This window comes from Rhinatrema bivittatum, chromosome 6 (assembly GCF_901001135.1).
Source record: "Rhinatrema bivittatum chromosome 6, aRhiBiv1.1, whole genome shotgun sequence".
NCBI classification, from domain to species: Eukaryota; Metazoa; Chordata; class Amphibia; order Gymnophiona; family Rhinatrematidae; genus Rhinatrema; species Rhinatrema bivittatum.
The window spans coordinates 293,836,385-293,853,984 of NC_042620.1; the positions used below are offsets into that span (position 1 = coordinate 293,836,385).

The window sequence follows — 17,600 nt, forward strand, 5'->3', positions numbered from 1 at the left end:
CCTTTCTAATAATTCCCATCATTCTGTTTGCTTTTTTGACTGCTGCAGCACACTGAACCGACAATTTCAATGTGTTATCCACTGTGACACCTAGATCTCTTTCTTGGGTTGTAGCACCTAATATGGAACCCAACATTGTGTAATTATAGGATGGGTTATTTTTCCCTATATGCATCACCTTGCACTTATCCACATTAAATTTCATCTGCCATTTGGATGCCCAATTTTCCAGTCTCACAAGGTCTTCCTGCAATTTATCAGACCAGATGTATTCATCACATCAAGAAAGGTGGAAGGAAAGCCAAACAGCAACTGGCATGGTTAAAAGGTGAGGTGAGAGAGGCTATTTTAGCCAAAAGAACTTCCTTCAAAAATTGGAAGAAGGATCCATGTGAAGAACACAGGAAAAAGAATAAGCATTGGCAAGTTAAATGTAAAACATTGATAAGACAGGCTAAGAGAGAATTTGAAAAGAAGGTGGCCATAGAAGCAAAAACTTATATTAAAACCTTTTAAAACTATAGCTGAAGCAGGAAGCTTGTGAGGGAGTCAGTTGGACTGTTAGATGATCAAGGGGTTAAAGGGGCATTTAGGGAAAATAAGGCCATTGTGGAAAGAGTGAATGAATTCTTTGCTTCAGTGTTTACTAATAAAGATGTTGGGGAGCTACCCATTTTTTCAAGAGTGATGATTCAGATGAACTGAACCAAATCATGGTGAACCTGGCTGATTGACAAACTGAAGAATAGCTAATAGCCCAGATAAGATGATATACATCCCAAGGTTCTGAAAGAATTAACAAATGAATTTCAGATCTATTACTAGTAATTTGTAATCTATCATTAAAATCGTCCATTGTACCTGAAGACTGGAGGATGGCCAACATAACCTTGATATTTAAAAAGTCTCCGGGGTGATCAGGGAATCTATAGACTGGTGAGCCTGACTTCAGTGCTGGGAAAAATTGTGGAAACTATTCTAAAGTACAAAATCACAGAACATATAGATAGACATGGTTTAATGGGATACAACCAGCATGGATTTACCTAAGCAAAGTCTTGCCTCATAAATCTGCTACATTTTTTGAAGGGGTTATTAAACATGTGGATAAAGGTGAACCAGTAGATGTAGTGTATTTGCATTTTCAGAAGGTGTCAAAGTCCCCCATGAGAGACTCCTAAGAAAATTAAAAAGTCATGGGATAGGAGGCAATGTCCTTTTGCGGATTGCAAACTGGTTAAAAGATAGAAAACAGAGAGTAGGATTCAATAGTCTGTTTTCTCAGTGGAAGTTAGTGGAGTGCCTCGGGATCTGTACTTGGACTGCACTTTTTAACATGTTTATAAATGATCTGGAAAGAGGAATGATGAGTGAGGTGATCAAATTTGCTGATGACACAAAATAATTTAGAGTAGTTAAATTACAAGTGGATTGCGATAAATTGCAGGAGGACCTTGCAAGACTGGAAGATGGCAGATGAAATTTAATGTGGACAAGTTCAAAGTAATACACCTAGAGAAAAATAACCCATGCTGTAGATATACGATGTTAGGTTCCATATTAGGATCTACCACCAAGGAAAAAGATCTAGGCATCATAGTGGACAATAGTTCAGTGTGCTGCAGCAGTCAAAAAAGCAAACAGAATGTTAGGAAATATTAGGAAAACAATGAATGAAATGGAGAAAGTCATAATGACTCTATATCGTACCATGGTGACACCATACCTTGATTACTGTATACAGTTCTGGCCTCCGCATCACAAAAAAGATATAGTTGTATTAGAAAAAGTATAGAGAAGGGCAACCAAAATGATAAAGGGAATGGAACGGCTCCCCTATGAGGAAAGGCTAAAGAGGGGAATTATAATAGAGGTCTAGAATGGGTAAATGTTAATCAGTTATTTATTCTTTCAGATACTACAAGAACTAGCATGAGGTTAGCAAGTAGCATATTTAAAATAAATTGTAGAAAATTATTTTTCACTCAGAGCACAATTAAGCTCTGGAATTCATTGCCAGAGGATGTGGTAAAGGCAGTTAGTATAGCTGGGTTTAAAAAAGGTTTTGACAAATTTCTGGAGAATCAATAAATTGCTATTAATCAAGTTGACTTAGAGAATAGCCACTGCTTATTTCAGGCATTAGTAGCATGGGATTTATTTAATGTTTGTGTACTTTCTAGGTACTTGTATCCTGGAATGGCCACTGTTGGAAACACGATGCTAAGCTTGATGGACCCTTGGGCTGACCGGGTATGGCAACTTCTTATGTTTTATGTTCAGGGGTGAGAATCTGGAGAAAAGGAGTGGTAGTATATGCTGGGAGAAGAAGAGAAGAGGAAGAGATGCTGAGCACAGGGGAGAAAAAGGAGATTCTGTAGAGGAAAGAGAGAGGAGTAATATATTGGGGGGATTATGGGTAAAGCAACCTAATAGAGAGGAGAACTGGAGGGTGAAAGGGAGAGATGTGAAATCTATGAGTGGAGAGAGAAGAAGGGGAAAAGGCAGAGAAGAGAGAAATGGATCAAAATGAAATGAAAAGTGAAAGACAAATGTCAGAGACAGATATAGAGGAGGCAGTGAAAATGACAGGAAGAGAAGAAACAACAAATGAACAGGAGACCCTGGAAAAGGAGTTAGAGGAAAATCAACAACAGGAAAGCAAAATAATAAAAAGAGACCAGGACAAACATAATTAGAAAAATACCGGTAAATTTACCAGATAACAAAGGTTGATAAAAACATTTTATTTAGTGATTGGAATATGAAAGCTTTGGGAATGTGCCTTTTAAAATCTTTATACTTTATTCAGTACAAGAGAAAATGCATTTCTATTTGTATTTCTCTAGTGTTGCACTGTATGAAGAGTCTGGTTTCTTGGGGTTTGCATTTCAGTTTTTATTTGAACATTTGAAATATGTGATCCTTTATTCTTTATTTGGTGAGGGTATCTGTGTTCTGCATGTGTGACTGAGGTAAAGGTTTCTGCTGTTGTGTAGTTTGTGTGTATGGAAATGTTGCAGTACAGCTTGTGCTTCCTCATTGGTGTTCTAGGCTGGTGAAATATTTGCAGTATTGCCTTTTCATAGGTAAAGTTGTTTGTGTTTGAGTCCTGGGAGTTAGTGTTATGAAAGTTTGCTAGATATATACTGGAACACAGTATTCTAAGAGATGTCTCATCCATGACCTGTACAGTGGCATGGTCATTTCTTTTTTTTTTTTTGCTGATTATGCCCCTCCCAATGCATCCCAGCATCCTTCTGGCTCTATTTATTTATTTAAAATATCTTATATACCGCCTATATTAGAATCTCCAGACTAAGCGACACACAATAAAATATACATAACGTAGTCATGACAAAATATACAGGCTAAAATGTTTTAACATTCATAAAACAGATTTAAAAAGGATAAAATCAAATGAAATTAACGAGCCTTTTTATATGGAAAACTTGTAATCCGTAATTACATGAAGCTCCAGTGGCAATTCATTCCATAGTGTTGTCTCTGTCACTAAGAATGCTTGGTTTGGGATTCACTGAAGATGTACATCTTTAAAAGAAAGTATTTTAAGCAAACATGTATCTGTAGACCGCAGAGAAAGGGTTAGATCGTACCTATCCAGCTGGTCTGCCAGGCTGGAGGTTACTTTCCTCCTGAAGAGCTTTAAAAACCAAGGCAAGCATTTTGAACTGAACTCTCTGGGCCCCCACCTTGTCACTAGCTGTGTTTTGGGAGACTCTGGAAGACATGAATCATAAGTTTGGGTGGGAGGGGCAGTTATTGGCTGTAGGGGTGGAAGGGGAGGGGTAAGGGAAGGACAGAAGGTTGGACAACTGGCAGGCAGATTTTTCTCTTTCAAAAACTTGGCCGACCTAGCTAGGTGTGTCCCAGGGAATACAGTGAGAACCCCTTGCTTAGATGCTCAGCTGGTGCCTCTTTAGGTCATACAGTCCAGTTATTTTAATCCCCAGTTTGTTTATAGAATAGGATAGTGTTCCTATTGATATAATGTGCAGAAATGCCAAGGTTAAGTGCATGATAGCATTTGAATGAAGCTTTTTTAAGACTTCCAGGGGTGATTCGGGAAACTATAGACCGGAGAGCTTGCCTTCAGTTCCAGGAAAAATCATGGAAAATGTTATAAAGAATAAAATCACAAAACATTTAGATAGTGTAATGAGAAGAGCAACAGGGTCCTATCCCGGAGGGACAGTAAGCGGGTCCAAACTAAACAGTTGTCAAACTATCCCAAGGTGAAACAGCAGGGGGCGTTTAGACAACCTGTAAGGACTACAATACCCAGAGTTCCAGAGCAGCAGTGGAAGGCTCGTGACCAGGATGAGGCTGAAGTGGCTGCTGAAGGTGATCTTGGGGGAATTAGATTCAGCTGAGTCCATGCTGTGGGAAGGAGAGGGTGTGTCCCTGAGTGAGGAGGAAAAGGAAGAGAGCAGTTTCTCTGAGGAGGAGGAAGAGATGGATTGGGAGATACCCACAGAGGATTTGTCTGTATCCAGCATGGAGATAGAGTAAGTGGGGAAGTATTGTAAAACTGAACTGAGAACAAAACCAAAACCTGCAGGGAAGCAGTGTTTGTCTCACCTGGTTTCCCAAAAGGCACTAACTAAGAACAGTGCTGATTGTCTTGGGTGGTAGAGGTGAAGCATTGCTTATAGCACAACTATAGGGGAGAAGGGGCGAGTTGTGCTGGATCCCCAAGCAGGGCTGTCATGGCTAGGATGGAAGCCTGACAGCAGACATTTGGCTACGGAAGTTGGGGAATGTAGTTTCAGTGAAGAGATATTAGAAGAAAGACTACTGTACAACCCTAAGAAAGGGGGAATAGACTGGAACTAATAATAAACTGTTCTGTGTTGTTTTTTTTGTTTGTAAATCTTTGCTCGGAGGGGGAGGGGAAGAACTGCTGTTTTCCCTACCTGTTGGAGCTTTGAAAAGGGCCTTGCTAGGGGGACTAGCCCGGGCCAAGATTTGAACCTGGCTCAAAAGGCTTGCCAATAACTGTTTTGGAGAGACGCCAGAGTTTCTGGGATTGCGTCAGATACCAGCGGTTTCAGCAGTGCTACGGTGCCTGGATGGTTTGCAGAGATCTGGGAGAAGAAATTACGCCCAGCCGGGGATATAGCTGGAGGAGTCCACGACAATAGACATGGTTTAATGGGACAAAGCCAGCATGGATTTACCCAGGGGAAGTCTTGCCTCACAAATCTCCTACATTTTTTTAAAGGGGTGAATAAACATGTGGATAAAGGTGAATCGGTAGATGTGGTGTATTTGGATTTTCAGAAGGTGTTCGATAAAGTCCTGCATGAGAGGCTTCTAAGAAAACTAAAGTTATGGGATAGAAGGCAATGTCATAAGAACATGCCATACTGGGTCAGACCAAGGGTCCATCAAGCCCAGAATCCTGTTTCCAACAGTGGCCAATCCAGACCATAAGAACCTGGCAAGGACCCAAAAACTAAGTCTATTCCATGTTACCTTTGCTAGTAATAGTGGTGGTTATTATCTAAGTCAACTTAATTAATAGCAGGTAATGGACTTCTCCTCCAAGAACTTATCCAATCCTTTTTTAAACACAGCTATACTAACTGCACTAACCACATCTTATGGCAACAAATTCTAGAGTTTAATTGTGCGTTGAGTGAAAAAGAACTTTCTCCGATTAGTTTTAAATGTGCCACATGCTAACTTCATGGCGTGCCCCCTAGTCTTTCTATTAGCCAAAAGAGTAAAAAACCGATTCACATCTACCCGTTCCAGACCTCTCATAATTTTAAACACCTCTATCATATCCCCCCTTTTGTGGATTGCAAGCTGATTAAAAGACAGGAGTAGGATTAAATGGTCTGTTTTCACAGTGGAGTGCCTCAGGGATCTGTACTTGGACCGGTGCTTTTTAATATATTTATAAATGATCTGGAAAGGGATACGACATAACTGTTAGGAATCTGTGTTGTGGGCTCCTGAAAGGGGATCGAGTTAGCAATCTGTTAGGAAAGCTCTGTGTTAGAGCTGGGAGTTAGTAATTTGTTAGCTATCTGTTAGCGATTTGCTAGGAAGTTAGCAATCTGATGTATATCTGCTGCTCGAGTTAGCAATCTGTATGGAGAAGATGCTTGATGGGAGGAGCAATCAGATAGGAGGAGCAATCTGTAGAGAAAGCTCTGATATAGTTGTGAGTGGATCCCTGGGCCGATGGCAGATGACCACGCTCTCGGGAGGAAACCCCGAGAGGGACCACCGGCTAGGCTGGAGTATGGAGACACACATTAGTTCTTTTATTAAACAGGTTATTAGAAACCACAAAAGGTGGCAGTAGTGAGCTGATATGCGCAGCAGGGCTGTAGTCCCTCAGGTACTGGAACAACGATCCCAGGATGGCTGAGCTGTTGAGAAACTGTAGAAAGTGAGTAGGCAGAGTAGGCAGCGTTCATAAATAGAACTAGATGATAAAACTCATGTAAGGTCTCAAGTAAGCTCAGGAACTGGAAAGGATTAGGCCCTCGAGGAGCGAGTACCTGGTTTCAGGGAAAGCTTTGAGAGAGCGATGGTAACTCACAGTTGTTTGTAGCAGTGATAGCTTCCAGGCAGTAGAGAATCTTCAGAGTGTCCAGGAGCATGGGCCCTCGAGGAGCGAGTACCGGTTCCTATCTGTAATCTGAAAATAAAGAAAAGAGCGAGGCCCCCGAGGAGCGGGTACCTCTGGTAAGTCCAAGGAGGCAGAGTAGCTTGGATAGCCGAAGCGAGTACGTATCCGTATGCTTATCCGTATCCGAATCCTTGTTCGTATCCTTGCTAACTCGATTTTTTAGCGTTTTCAAAGACCTTTAAATATTGGAAGCAGATGACGTCATCTCAGGGGGGCGCCCCTGAGGTTCACACCCTTGCTGGTAGAGATGTGAATCGGAACCGGAATCAGTTCCGATTCGGGTTCGGGGACTATCGGGGAATTTTTTTCGTGCGGTCCGATCGTTTTTTTTTTTTTTTTTATAGGCTGCACCCGAGCCGATAAACAAAAACCCCACCCGACCCTTTAAAACACATCCTTTAGCTTCCCCCACCCTCCCGACCCCCCCCCCAAAAAAAAAAAACTTTTTAAAACTACCTGGTGGTCCAGTGGGGGTCCCGGGAGCGATCTCCCTCTCTTGGGCTGTCGGCTGCCACTAATCAAAATGGTGCCGATGGCTCTTTGCCCTTATCATGTGACAGGGTATCCTTGCTATTGGCTGGCCCCTGTCACATGGTAGGAGTAATGGATGGCCGGCGTGCAAAGGACCATCGGCGCCATTTTGATTAGTGGCAGCCGACAGCCCGAGAGCGGGAGATCGCTCCCGGGACCCCCACTGGACCACCAGGTAGTTTAAAAAAGTTTTTTTTGGGGGGGGGGGGGTCGGGAGGGTGGGGGAAGCTAAAGGATGTGTTTTAAAGGGTCGGGTGGGTTTAAGGGTTGTTTTTGTGTGTCATTTTTCCCGTCCTCCCCAAAACGATAAGAGAACCCCATGAACAATTTCGTGGGGTTTTCCTATCAGTTTCGGGGAGCCCCCGATTTCTGCCGATTTTGAAAATATCGTACGATATTTTCAATCATCAGAAAAACGATTCACATCCCTACTTGCTGGTACAAGAGTCGGGACGCGCAAGCGCGTCATAGGCATCAGGACAAGATGGCGGAGTTGCAGCATCGAGCCGGTCTGGGGACACCGGAGGGAGACAGCATGGAGACGCCATGGTAGCCAGCCTTCCATCAGACCCAGAGGGAGTCGCCATAGAGGTAAAGAGGGCGGAGTGAGGGCATCGAGCAGCGACGGACGCAACAGTAAGTTGATCAGATTTGCAGATGACACAAAATTATGCAGAGTAGTTAAATCTCAAGTGGATTGTGATGAATTGCAAGAGGACCTTGCGAGACTGGAAGATTGGGCTTCCAAATGGCAGATGAAATTTAACTTAGATGAGTGCAAAGTGATGCATATAAGGAAAAATAACCCTTGCTGTAGTTACATATTAGGTTCTATGTTAGGAGTTACCACCCAGGAAAGAGATGTAGGCGTCATAGTCAATAATACAATGAAATCATCGGCTCAGTGTGCTGTGGCGATCAAAAAAGCAAATAGAAAGTTAGGAATTATTAGGAAAGGAATGGCAAATAAAAGGATGAATGTCAAAATGCCTCTGTATCGCTCCATGGTGAGACCTCATCTTGAATACTGTGTCCAATTCTGGTCCTTGCATCTCAAAAAAGATATAGTTGCACTGGAGAAAGGTGACCAAAATGATAAGGGGAAAGGAACGGCTGCCCTATGAGGAAAGGCTAAAGAAGTTAGGGCTATTCATTTTGGAGAAGAGACGGCTGAGGGGGGACATGATAGAAGTCTACAAAATAATGAAAGGACTTGAACAAAATAATGTAAATCGGTTATTTACTCTTTCAGATAATAGAAGGACCAGGGGGCACTCCATGAAGTTAGCAAGTAGCTCATTTAAAACAAATAGAAGAAAATTATTTTTCACTCGGCACATAGTTAAGCTCTGGAATTCATTGCCAGAGGATGTGGTTACAGCTGTTAGTGTAACTAAGTTTAAAAAAGGTTTGGATAAGTTCCTAGAGGAAAAATCCATAAACTGCTATTAATTAATAAGCAATAGTAGCTTGTGATTTATTTAATGTTTGCCAGGTACTTGGACTTGGATTGGCCACTGTTGGAAACAGGATACTAGACCAGATGGACCTTTGGTCTGACCCAGTATGGCACATCTTATGTTCTTATGTAAGTCACAAAATAGGTATATCAGGGTTTGCTTGAATGCGTTAATTCAAATTTAAGTAAAGTATGGTATTTTCCTTTGGATCAGCATTCAGCTTAACACATTTATAGTATTTATTTGGTATAGAATCATTGCTTTAATTAGAAAATAATAGAAAAAGCAAGAAAATGATGATCCAAACGCTTTTATTATATATTTTGCTAGATGTTATTGAGGCATGCAGAAAAAAAAAGGGGGTGTGGGGAGTTTGTAGATGAGTGTGATTTTGTGTATTTGCCAACTGCTGTAGATTGTATGGATAAGAAAACCTTAAACTTAGTATGAATGACCTTATTCTTCAGCTAGTGACCCTTTGTGCCAGGATCCAATGTCTCCTCCTTTCCCTCCCCTCTTCCCCCCAGCCCTCCCAAGAGCCCGCACCATGTCGCCGGCTAGCACAAGAACTCCCAGAATCAAAGGGCTGTTTTGGTTAAAAGGCAGCTGGCATTCAGCAAACAATTGGATGCAGGAGGTAGGGAGCAACAACAAGGGCCACTTGTATCACTACAAATCCTGGCCTTTCTATTTTGGTGCAGCTGACAAGCGAGTTCAGGGAAAGAGCAACTCCTAAACATAAGAAGCACCAAAGCTGGGTTACCTCTGTGGTTTTAGATCCTCCGTCTTTCACGTGAGCAATGCATCCCTTCACCCTTCTCACCTTGCTTTGCAAAACACACTTGCGGGCACTGTAGATTTCTTGATGGGATTAATAAAAAAAACAAAAACAAAAAAAAAAACCCCAGCTCAAGTATACAAGGATAGTACAGACTGGTACAAGGCAGGGAATGAAAGAGAATGGGAGATGATGGAGGGGAGAAGCAATATTTACTTATTTATGGAAATTTCTAGTCCTCTAATTGAAAAACCTTGCTTGCTCATAGCAGATAATCTTCAAAACGTAAAATGCAATCGTATGGCAGAAAACTAGACAAACCATGCAGAACCATTAAAAAAAACCCCAAAACAAAACAATAATAAATAACTCGTTTCACTGATGTTAAACAGGGCTTCCTGGATGCTCAATCAGGACGACAAACTGGTTTTTTTGTTTTTGCTTACTACTGCAGGAATTCCTTTGAGTTTAAATCTTTATAAAAAGTTTAGGAAAGAATGCCATTTGGCATCCTAGATTAGACACTACTGCTCAAGATGCTCAGGACATGTCCATCATTGTCTTCCAGTGAAAAAAAAAAAAGGCTGTTTTCCCTTCCCCTGACATGCTGACAGCAGAAATCTGAAACCAAGAATGTGAAGCAGAAAAGCAGCAGCAGCAGCAGCAATTTCGCTGAAATCTTTCCTCCTGCAATGGAAAACAAAAAATCCCAAGGGCTTGTGAAAATTAAACCACAAATGAGACATTTCTTTTAGAATCTGATATTCAGGTATGACCACCTGCTTCCTATGTGAATCAGCAATTAGGATGCGAGATGAACCGATCTAGCTACAGCTAGCCATTTATTTTTGGAAGATAAACTTTCTCAGGGAATGACATTTTCAGCATCCCTTCCCTGACGGGTCTTGGCCTGTTGGCCCTGACGGACAAGTATCTACCAGTACCTCTGATATGTATAGGTCCATCTAGATCCTTGCTGTTCAAGCTTAGGGCCTGATTTTCTAAGGCTTTTCTCCCATTCTGTTTCTGTGGGGGAAAACGCTTAATAGTTGAGGCCCTAGGATTGTAAGCCCTCTGGGGACAGGGAAATGCCAACAATGCCTGCAAGTAATCCAGTCTGAACGGCAAAAGATAGGATAGAAATCAAATAGATAAACATAATCAGATACCTGGCTAATCAGTACTGAAAATGTTGGCCCCTCCCGTGTGCATCTTTTGATGATCCTTTCATCTGTAAAGCCCTGGCTTCAACCTGGTTTATAAATGAGAACGAAAGGGTGGGGTTCCTTAATATGCAACAAATGTACACTACTCTTTCTGCTTCCACCGGTATTCTCAGTTCAGAAGAGGAGCGGAGCTGGAACCATGGCAGGGGAAAAGTGTGGTAAGCTGCATGAAAGAAGCTTGAATACCACCCAGAATATTTTGTATGTCTATGTTCAGCATAAAATGAACCTCTTACCAAAGGAAAACTTCACTGAAGAAGTTGGGGTTGGCCAGTAAGATTCAGGCATGTAACAGAGGTGATTTTGCCTTGATTCTGGGGAGAAAACTGGAAGGGACAGACGTGCTGGCAGAAAAGGGCAACAAAGAATTCAAATACCTACTAAGGAATCTATGATTATTAAAAGAGTAACATATAGAGGAGAAAATGGGGAAAAAAAAATTAAAATAGAGATTGCTTGTGTGCAATGCATTGAGATTGTGATGTACTATAAAGATGAGAACAGAAGTAACAATTTTAAGAAGCCCAATGAGCTACCAAATCAAGCTTAAAAAATATAAAGAAAATCCCCTACATAGAGTGGGGAAAGATCTAGCAAAGCTTGAGGAATAGTGAGGAGCCTCGGAGGGTGCAAAAACTCAAGGGAGCGATACTGTGCAGGGGGCTGAAATTCTTCTAAGCACAAAACAAAAAGGGGATCTGGAAGTGATCTTATCCGATGATCTTGAGATGGCCAAACAAGTGGCTAAGGCAACGGCAGAAGTCAGAAAGGTGCTTGGGATACATAAGGAGAGGAATGATCAGCAGAGTCCCTGGTGAGATCTCACGTGGAATACTGTGTGCACAGTTCTGGAGACCTTCAAAAGGAGATAAACTGAAATGGTCAGTGCTCTTCATTCCAAAGCATAGACAAACATCTAAACGTGTATCTCTTAGAGGAAAGGCAGGATAGGAGAGATATGAAAGAGACACTTAAACACCTCCAAGGTTTCGATGCACAAGAGGTGAGCCTCTTTCAATGGAAGGAAGGGTCTGGAGTTGAGGGGTTATGGGATGAGGGTGAAAGGGGGGTAGATGCAAGAGTAATCTAAGGAAATATTTATTTACAGAGATGGTTATAGATGCATGGGACAGCATGAAACAGCCTTCCAGTGGAGGTGGCGGACACAAGGACAGTGTCTGAATTCAAGAAACATAGGAAAAGGAGAGGGCATCTCTGAGGAAGTGCTAAGGATAGATAGTTGGTGCGGATGGGCAGACTAGATAGCTGTATGGTCTTTGTCTGCTGGCCCATTTCTATGTTTCTATCAGAAACAGGATATCAATCAAGCCCCTACTTGCTATACCTAAAAACGAGTGGAATAAAAGAACAAAAAAATGAAAATATGTGAGGTCTTCTACTATAACTGTTTGCTCAGCAACACCACCCTGGGTGAGCCCATCTGATCTTGGAAGCAGGGTTTGACCTGGTTCAGACCTACACAGGAGATCATCAGGGAAGACTGGTGCTGTGGGCTGCAGGAGGCAACACCAAACCACTGTAGTACCCATCTAACAATGTCCTACTCACATGGTGGGGTACTTCACCACCACCTCCCCTATAATTGTTTACTTCATTTGCTTCCACGTGCTAAGGTTTTTGACTCCCTTTAAGAGCCTGATATCTCTCCGTGCCTCATTCAGCCCCCAGTCCTTTTCCACTCTCCCTCCCTCTCCTTTGATTACCCATATCCGTATAGTACTTTTTCACATCTCCACTCTCAAGCCTGGTGGCATAAATCTCCTCCTGGTCCCTTGGGGGGGAAAACAACTTTGCTTCTTAGGAGAATGCTGTTCATTGAAATGTAAACTGCTTCTTAGTTACATCACAAAATACAGCAAAAACAGCACATACAGGTATAGATTTTCAATAGCCCATCTGTGGGCAAAGCATGCAGGCCGCTTTAGCTCGCATTGTGCCAGTTCTCAAAGCGAAACAATTTGTGCGAGCAACTGCAAAGAATGGGTTTGTGCATTTTGCACCTGCTATTTGTGCAGATAGCCGAGAGGGGGGCTAAAATAGCACGAACACAGTATTTTACTCCCCTGACCTAAACACGCCCTCAAGATCACCCCTTTTTAATGTGGCTAAAAGCACCAAGTGCTATGGATATCTGCTCATACTTTCAGCCACGTTTGAAGTGGACAATTATTGGACAACTGATTTTCCTGGGTAAATGACTTTGATAATGGCCCTGATTGTGTACAAGATGAAGGTTACTTGAGTTATTATCTTTCAATAGACTTCTAGTATAATGTGTGTACCACTACTTAATGTTTAGGAGTGAATTAAAATATTACTATCTGTGTCAAGCACTTGGAAAACCTTTTCGTAGAGCAGGATTTCAGATTTTCCAATGCTGCTGAAACATATTATGTTTCATGATAATAGTAATAATTACGACTTTTTTTTTTCATGCTACAGACTTCTGGCATTTTTCTAGCAGGTCAGTAGGATAGTTTTGAGTTTAGTTTAAAAGAAAACATTGATTTTACTATCCTGGGCCTTAAAACTCATCCTTAACAGCTTAGAACTTAAGAAGAGCCATGCTGGGTCAGACCAAGGTCTGTCAAGCCCTGCATCCTGTCTCCGATAGTGGGAAGTCCAGGTCACAAATACCCGGCAGATCCTATGAAGCAGGATACAAGTTTCCTGTTACTTCCAGGGAGAGTAATAGGGTTTTTTTTTTTCTTTGGAAGGTCAGTTCTTTCTTAGAGATTCATACTTGATTGAATGTCATATTTTCGATATCAAATATTAAGCTGTTGCCGCAGAAAACATAATCGACATTTTCAGGAAATCTGGAATATTTTGGACCATTATGTATCCCAGGTACTGTAATTAAAACCTTTTTTTGTTGTATCATTAGATAAACTGTGTGGTACAGTATGGCAGTAGTCCCTCCCAGACGAATTAACCTTACGTTCCCTAAATGGAAATTGTGCAGAACATTTCATATGGCTTCAAATAAAATATATGAGCATGAAAAAGGAGAAACGTTGATGGAACATTAAAAGACTACAAACTGCTTCACATTCACTTAAGAAAAAGAACTGAGGAACAGGAAAGCAGTTTCCTGATCAACTGTCAGTTTGCAGAGAAACGTTCAACAGATCCTAGGAATGCAAACTAAACGAAACAGGAAATAACCACTGCTGTGTCCGAGTAATGTTCAAACTTCCTGCCTGGGAATGAAGTCAGCGGGTGCTTTGCACCCGTGGATCTTGGAACTAATTTTGAAGAAGGAAATTGCATCCCTTTGAAAATTGGCTACAGGTACAAAGTACCCGCACTCTTCTGCACCTGCTTTTCGTAGGGGTGAAATGGCTGTGGAACATAATTCACGTGGAATTGTAAATGCAATCCATTTGCATCATCTTCCGATCCTATTCCAAGCATGACCCCACGAATGCCTCCCCTAAATGCATTCTTGGGGCCATGGCTGGGATAGAGTAGAGGAGTAGCCTAGTGATCAGAGCAGTGGACTACAAATAGGGTTGCCAAGTGGCTCCAGATTTTCAGGACAGGCTCATCCAGTCCTGCTTTTACTCCCCTGCATGCAGGTACTCATAGTCTTGTTTTTCTTAGGGAATGCAATAGGGAAATCAGAATAAGTCCCAGCATGCAGTGTGGCAAAACCAGGACTGGATCAACCTGTCCTGAAAATCTGGACCAAGCTGGCAACCCTAGCTACAAACCAGCGAAGCCACGGCTCAAATCCCACCGCTGCTCCTTGTGACCTTGGGCAAGTCCCTCCACTTCTATTGCCTCAGGTATAAAACTTGAATTGTGAGCCATTTTCGGAATAGGGAAATATCTACAGTGGCTGAATGTAATCTGCTTTGAAATGGCTGAAAGGTGGCATATAAATAATGTAAAACTGCATATGCAGGAGCAATTTTCAAAGCTAGTGTTTTAGCCAGGTATATAGGCTTTGCCTTTGAAAACAGTCCTCATCATTATGGGGAACTATTCAGTAACTTGGGATTCCAGCAGCCCTAGCAAGATGCTTGAACTGGAAGGCTCTGGTTTACAGCACTGTGGAACCCCTTGACAGCAACATCTCCCCACATTAGACTCTTGCACATTTTATCCTAAACCCATACCCAGTACTTGCAAGTAAAACCTGAAACCAAATCCGTTACCGTTTCAGACTTCAGGAACGGAATTTATTCATATACTTCGAAACTTATCGTAAAACATGCCACTCGAGAATTGCAAGGTTGAGGATACAGCATTTCCTTTTGTGAATCCCAATCAGTGATGTTAGCTTGGGTAACACTACCCAGCACTCTGTCCAGCAGCAGAGTCTCCCTCCTGTCACCGACTGCAAGAACCTCATCAGGAAACCCTAACGTCAACCACTGCAGGACTTCCCTTTTGACCTTAATTGCTCTGCACTAGTTGCCTGCCTTCCCACTTCGTCCTCATCCCATCTCGTAGAGCCATTCTGCTTCCATATCTTCTGCTGCTCCCACACATGATCACTCGAGTCTCCTTTGCTCCTGTAATCATATCTTATACGCCCCTCCTCAAAATGTCACCCTTTCATGCTTATATGCGCCTTCTTTCTCGTTTTCCTTTGCTAATTGTAAACTGAGGTGCAAATGTAACTGGGATTTAGTTAAAAATGTGATTGTAATTTGCCTTGAGATCAGCATGGTAAAGGCAGAATATCAAATGTTTACAAGAAATAAATACTGTAAAGTAATGCCTAATATCCCAGCTGATATCCTCACCTGATATCCCAGCAGTAAGACTCAAGATGCAGCCACAAATTTGCAAAAACGGAGTATGACATGAAGTACCTGATATTAAATTATTTACTTTCATGAGTGACCTTTCTGGATCCCACATGACTGCGCTTCTCATCATATCACACTCACTAAAATGTGATGGACATCTGGAAGCCTATTTCATGAGAATCATTTGGAAATAAAACCCTTACTTTTGAAAATATAAAAGGCTGCACTTGATCTTAGCTAAAAGGCAGAGAAGCAATATATAAGAGAGCAATATATAAGAGAGGTTGACAGAAAGTTCTCACCATGGTGAATGGGTCTTAAGCGTTACCAGATTAGAAATTCCTTTCGCTAACTGGTTTAACCTGAACAAGTCAATTGCCTATGTTACACTCACCACTGAGCCCCAGAGAGGATACCTGTAAAGTGTTTTGGAATACACACTGAATGAAAGACAAGGTATAACTACAGCCAACTATTCTTCATGCCTGATTGGAGCATCTAACTTTTCTCATACCACTTAAATTAAATGAAGCTGACACCAGTTCTTAAAACGTTTCTTCCTGGTGCTAAGCACTTAGTAGTTAGAATCCACGTCCTGTTTTTTTGTCTCCCTGTTCCAGGCCTTTTCAGATTCATATAATTGTTTTTTCATACAGTAGCCTGTGTTCTCATATTGGCACCTGACAGTTAAGCCATTTCCCCCCCAAGATCTTCTCAAAAATTAAATTTTTGGAAGCAATTTTACACACTTTTGATAGATGAATGCATACAACTCTCAAATACCTGCAGGACATATTCAGGATAACAATTTACCTCCTTATTTTCTACTTATGATTTCTAACTATTCTTTTATTTGAAAACAGCATTTTTGAATATAGAGCATTATAGGAACAAGTTTCTTCTTAATGGGAATAAAGGGAAAGAAACTCAATGGATCAATACATTCAATTATTCTCAGTCTTTTTAAATTGCCTATTTAGATGCCTTAAAATCTAAAATATATATTTTTTTCATTCAAAAACTACTGCATTTTGACTTTGCAACTAGTCACAGCTATGGTAAGAAATCTACCTTTCACTAACAGAGGTTAAAGAATCAAATGCAAAAAGTCCCTTTCAGTAGGAAAAAAAAATGATAGACTTCACTGTTCTAAATAAACATGATTTGGTATAGAACTCTACAAATAAATAAAATGACTTAATGTGTAGAAATAGTGCAGAGCATAATTTAGATATGAAAACCATTTTAGAAAAACAACTTTTCACTTCTATCTCCATATTAGTATAAATTATTAGAACAGCCCTTATAAATCTTCACTTTTTGAAAGCTTGTAAAAAAAATTGATTATAAACTAAAGGAAGTTTTCTATTTCTTTGAAAACTTACCCATTGTTTCTGGATCAAAAGTTCGATTTTGCTGGCTGTTTGTGCTGGGCTTGAACAATCCTTGCTGCTCCCTTCTCCTTCTCTCCTGCTCTCCTTCTCTTGTGTCTTCTGTTCTTTACTTTTTCTGTCGGAATATCTCAGGCCTCCTTTGCAGCAAAGAAAAGGGCCCTTTGATGGAGAGCCAAGCCCCTTAAAGGGACAGCTCCCTTCTCCTGCACCCTCTTTCCACTCCCCCCTCCCCTCTTTGAGGGATAACCATTGTTTGCAGGGTTTTGCTTCATCTTGTCGCAGGGAGCTAATTTCACTTCTCCTCTAGATGCTGTTTCTGTTTAAATATACTATAAATAAAAAAAAAAAGTGTGAGTTTCAGTCAGTTCATGCTTTGTGCAAAAGTCTGCATAAAATGATTAACAAACAAAAAACAAACAAACAAACAAAAAACCCCCAAAACTTCCACACAACCCAAATCATTTTTTTGTGAAAAAACAATGCTGCAGTTTTCCAGGGAATTCAGCATGACTTGAAAGACTAACATCCTCATTTTCACAGGTACAGGTAGCAGACAGGCAATTCGTGCAGATGATTTTACATATGCTTGCTAACCGCCTTCCATCTGCATATATTTATAAGGTTTTATATTCAAGGTGGGCCATCCATTTCTCAAGTTCCAGGCAGCCAGCACACTGGACTTATTCTGCAGGCATTAGGACAGTGTGCTGATACCGGGTCTGCTTGCATTACTGTATGCCAGCCATTGCTTTCTTTA

At 41.3% G+C, this 17,600-nt stretch overlaps 1 protein-coding gene across 1 annotated transcript in view; it reads right to left on the bottom strand.

Moving 5' to 3' along the window:
* The window catches only part of PLP1 (proteolipid protein 1), a 48,511-nt gene extending 31,372 nt beyond the window's left edge, over positions 1–17,139 (bottom strand). Inside the window, exon 1 of the mRNA XM_029607368.1 lies at positions 16,835–17,139. Coding sequence (XP_029463228.1) covers positions 16,835–16,838 — 4 coding nt within the window. The 5' untranslated portion in view covers positions 16,839–17,139. The remainder of the gene's footprint in view (positions 1–16,834) is intronic.
* Positions 17,140–17,600: the final 461 nt, after the last annotated feature.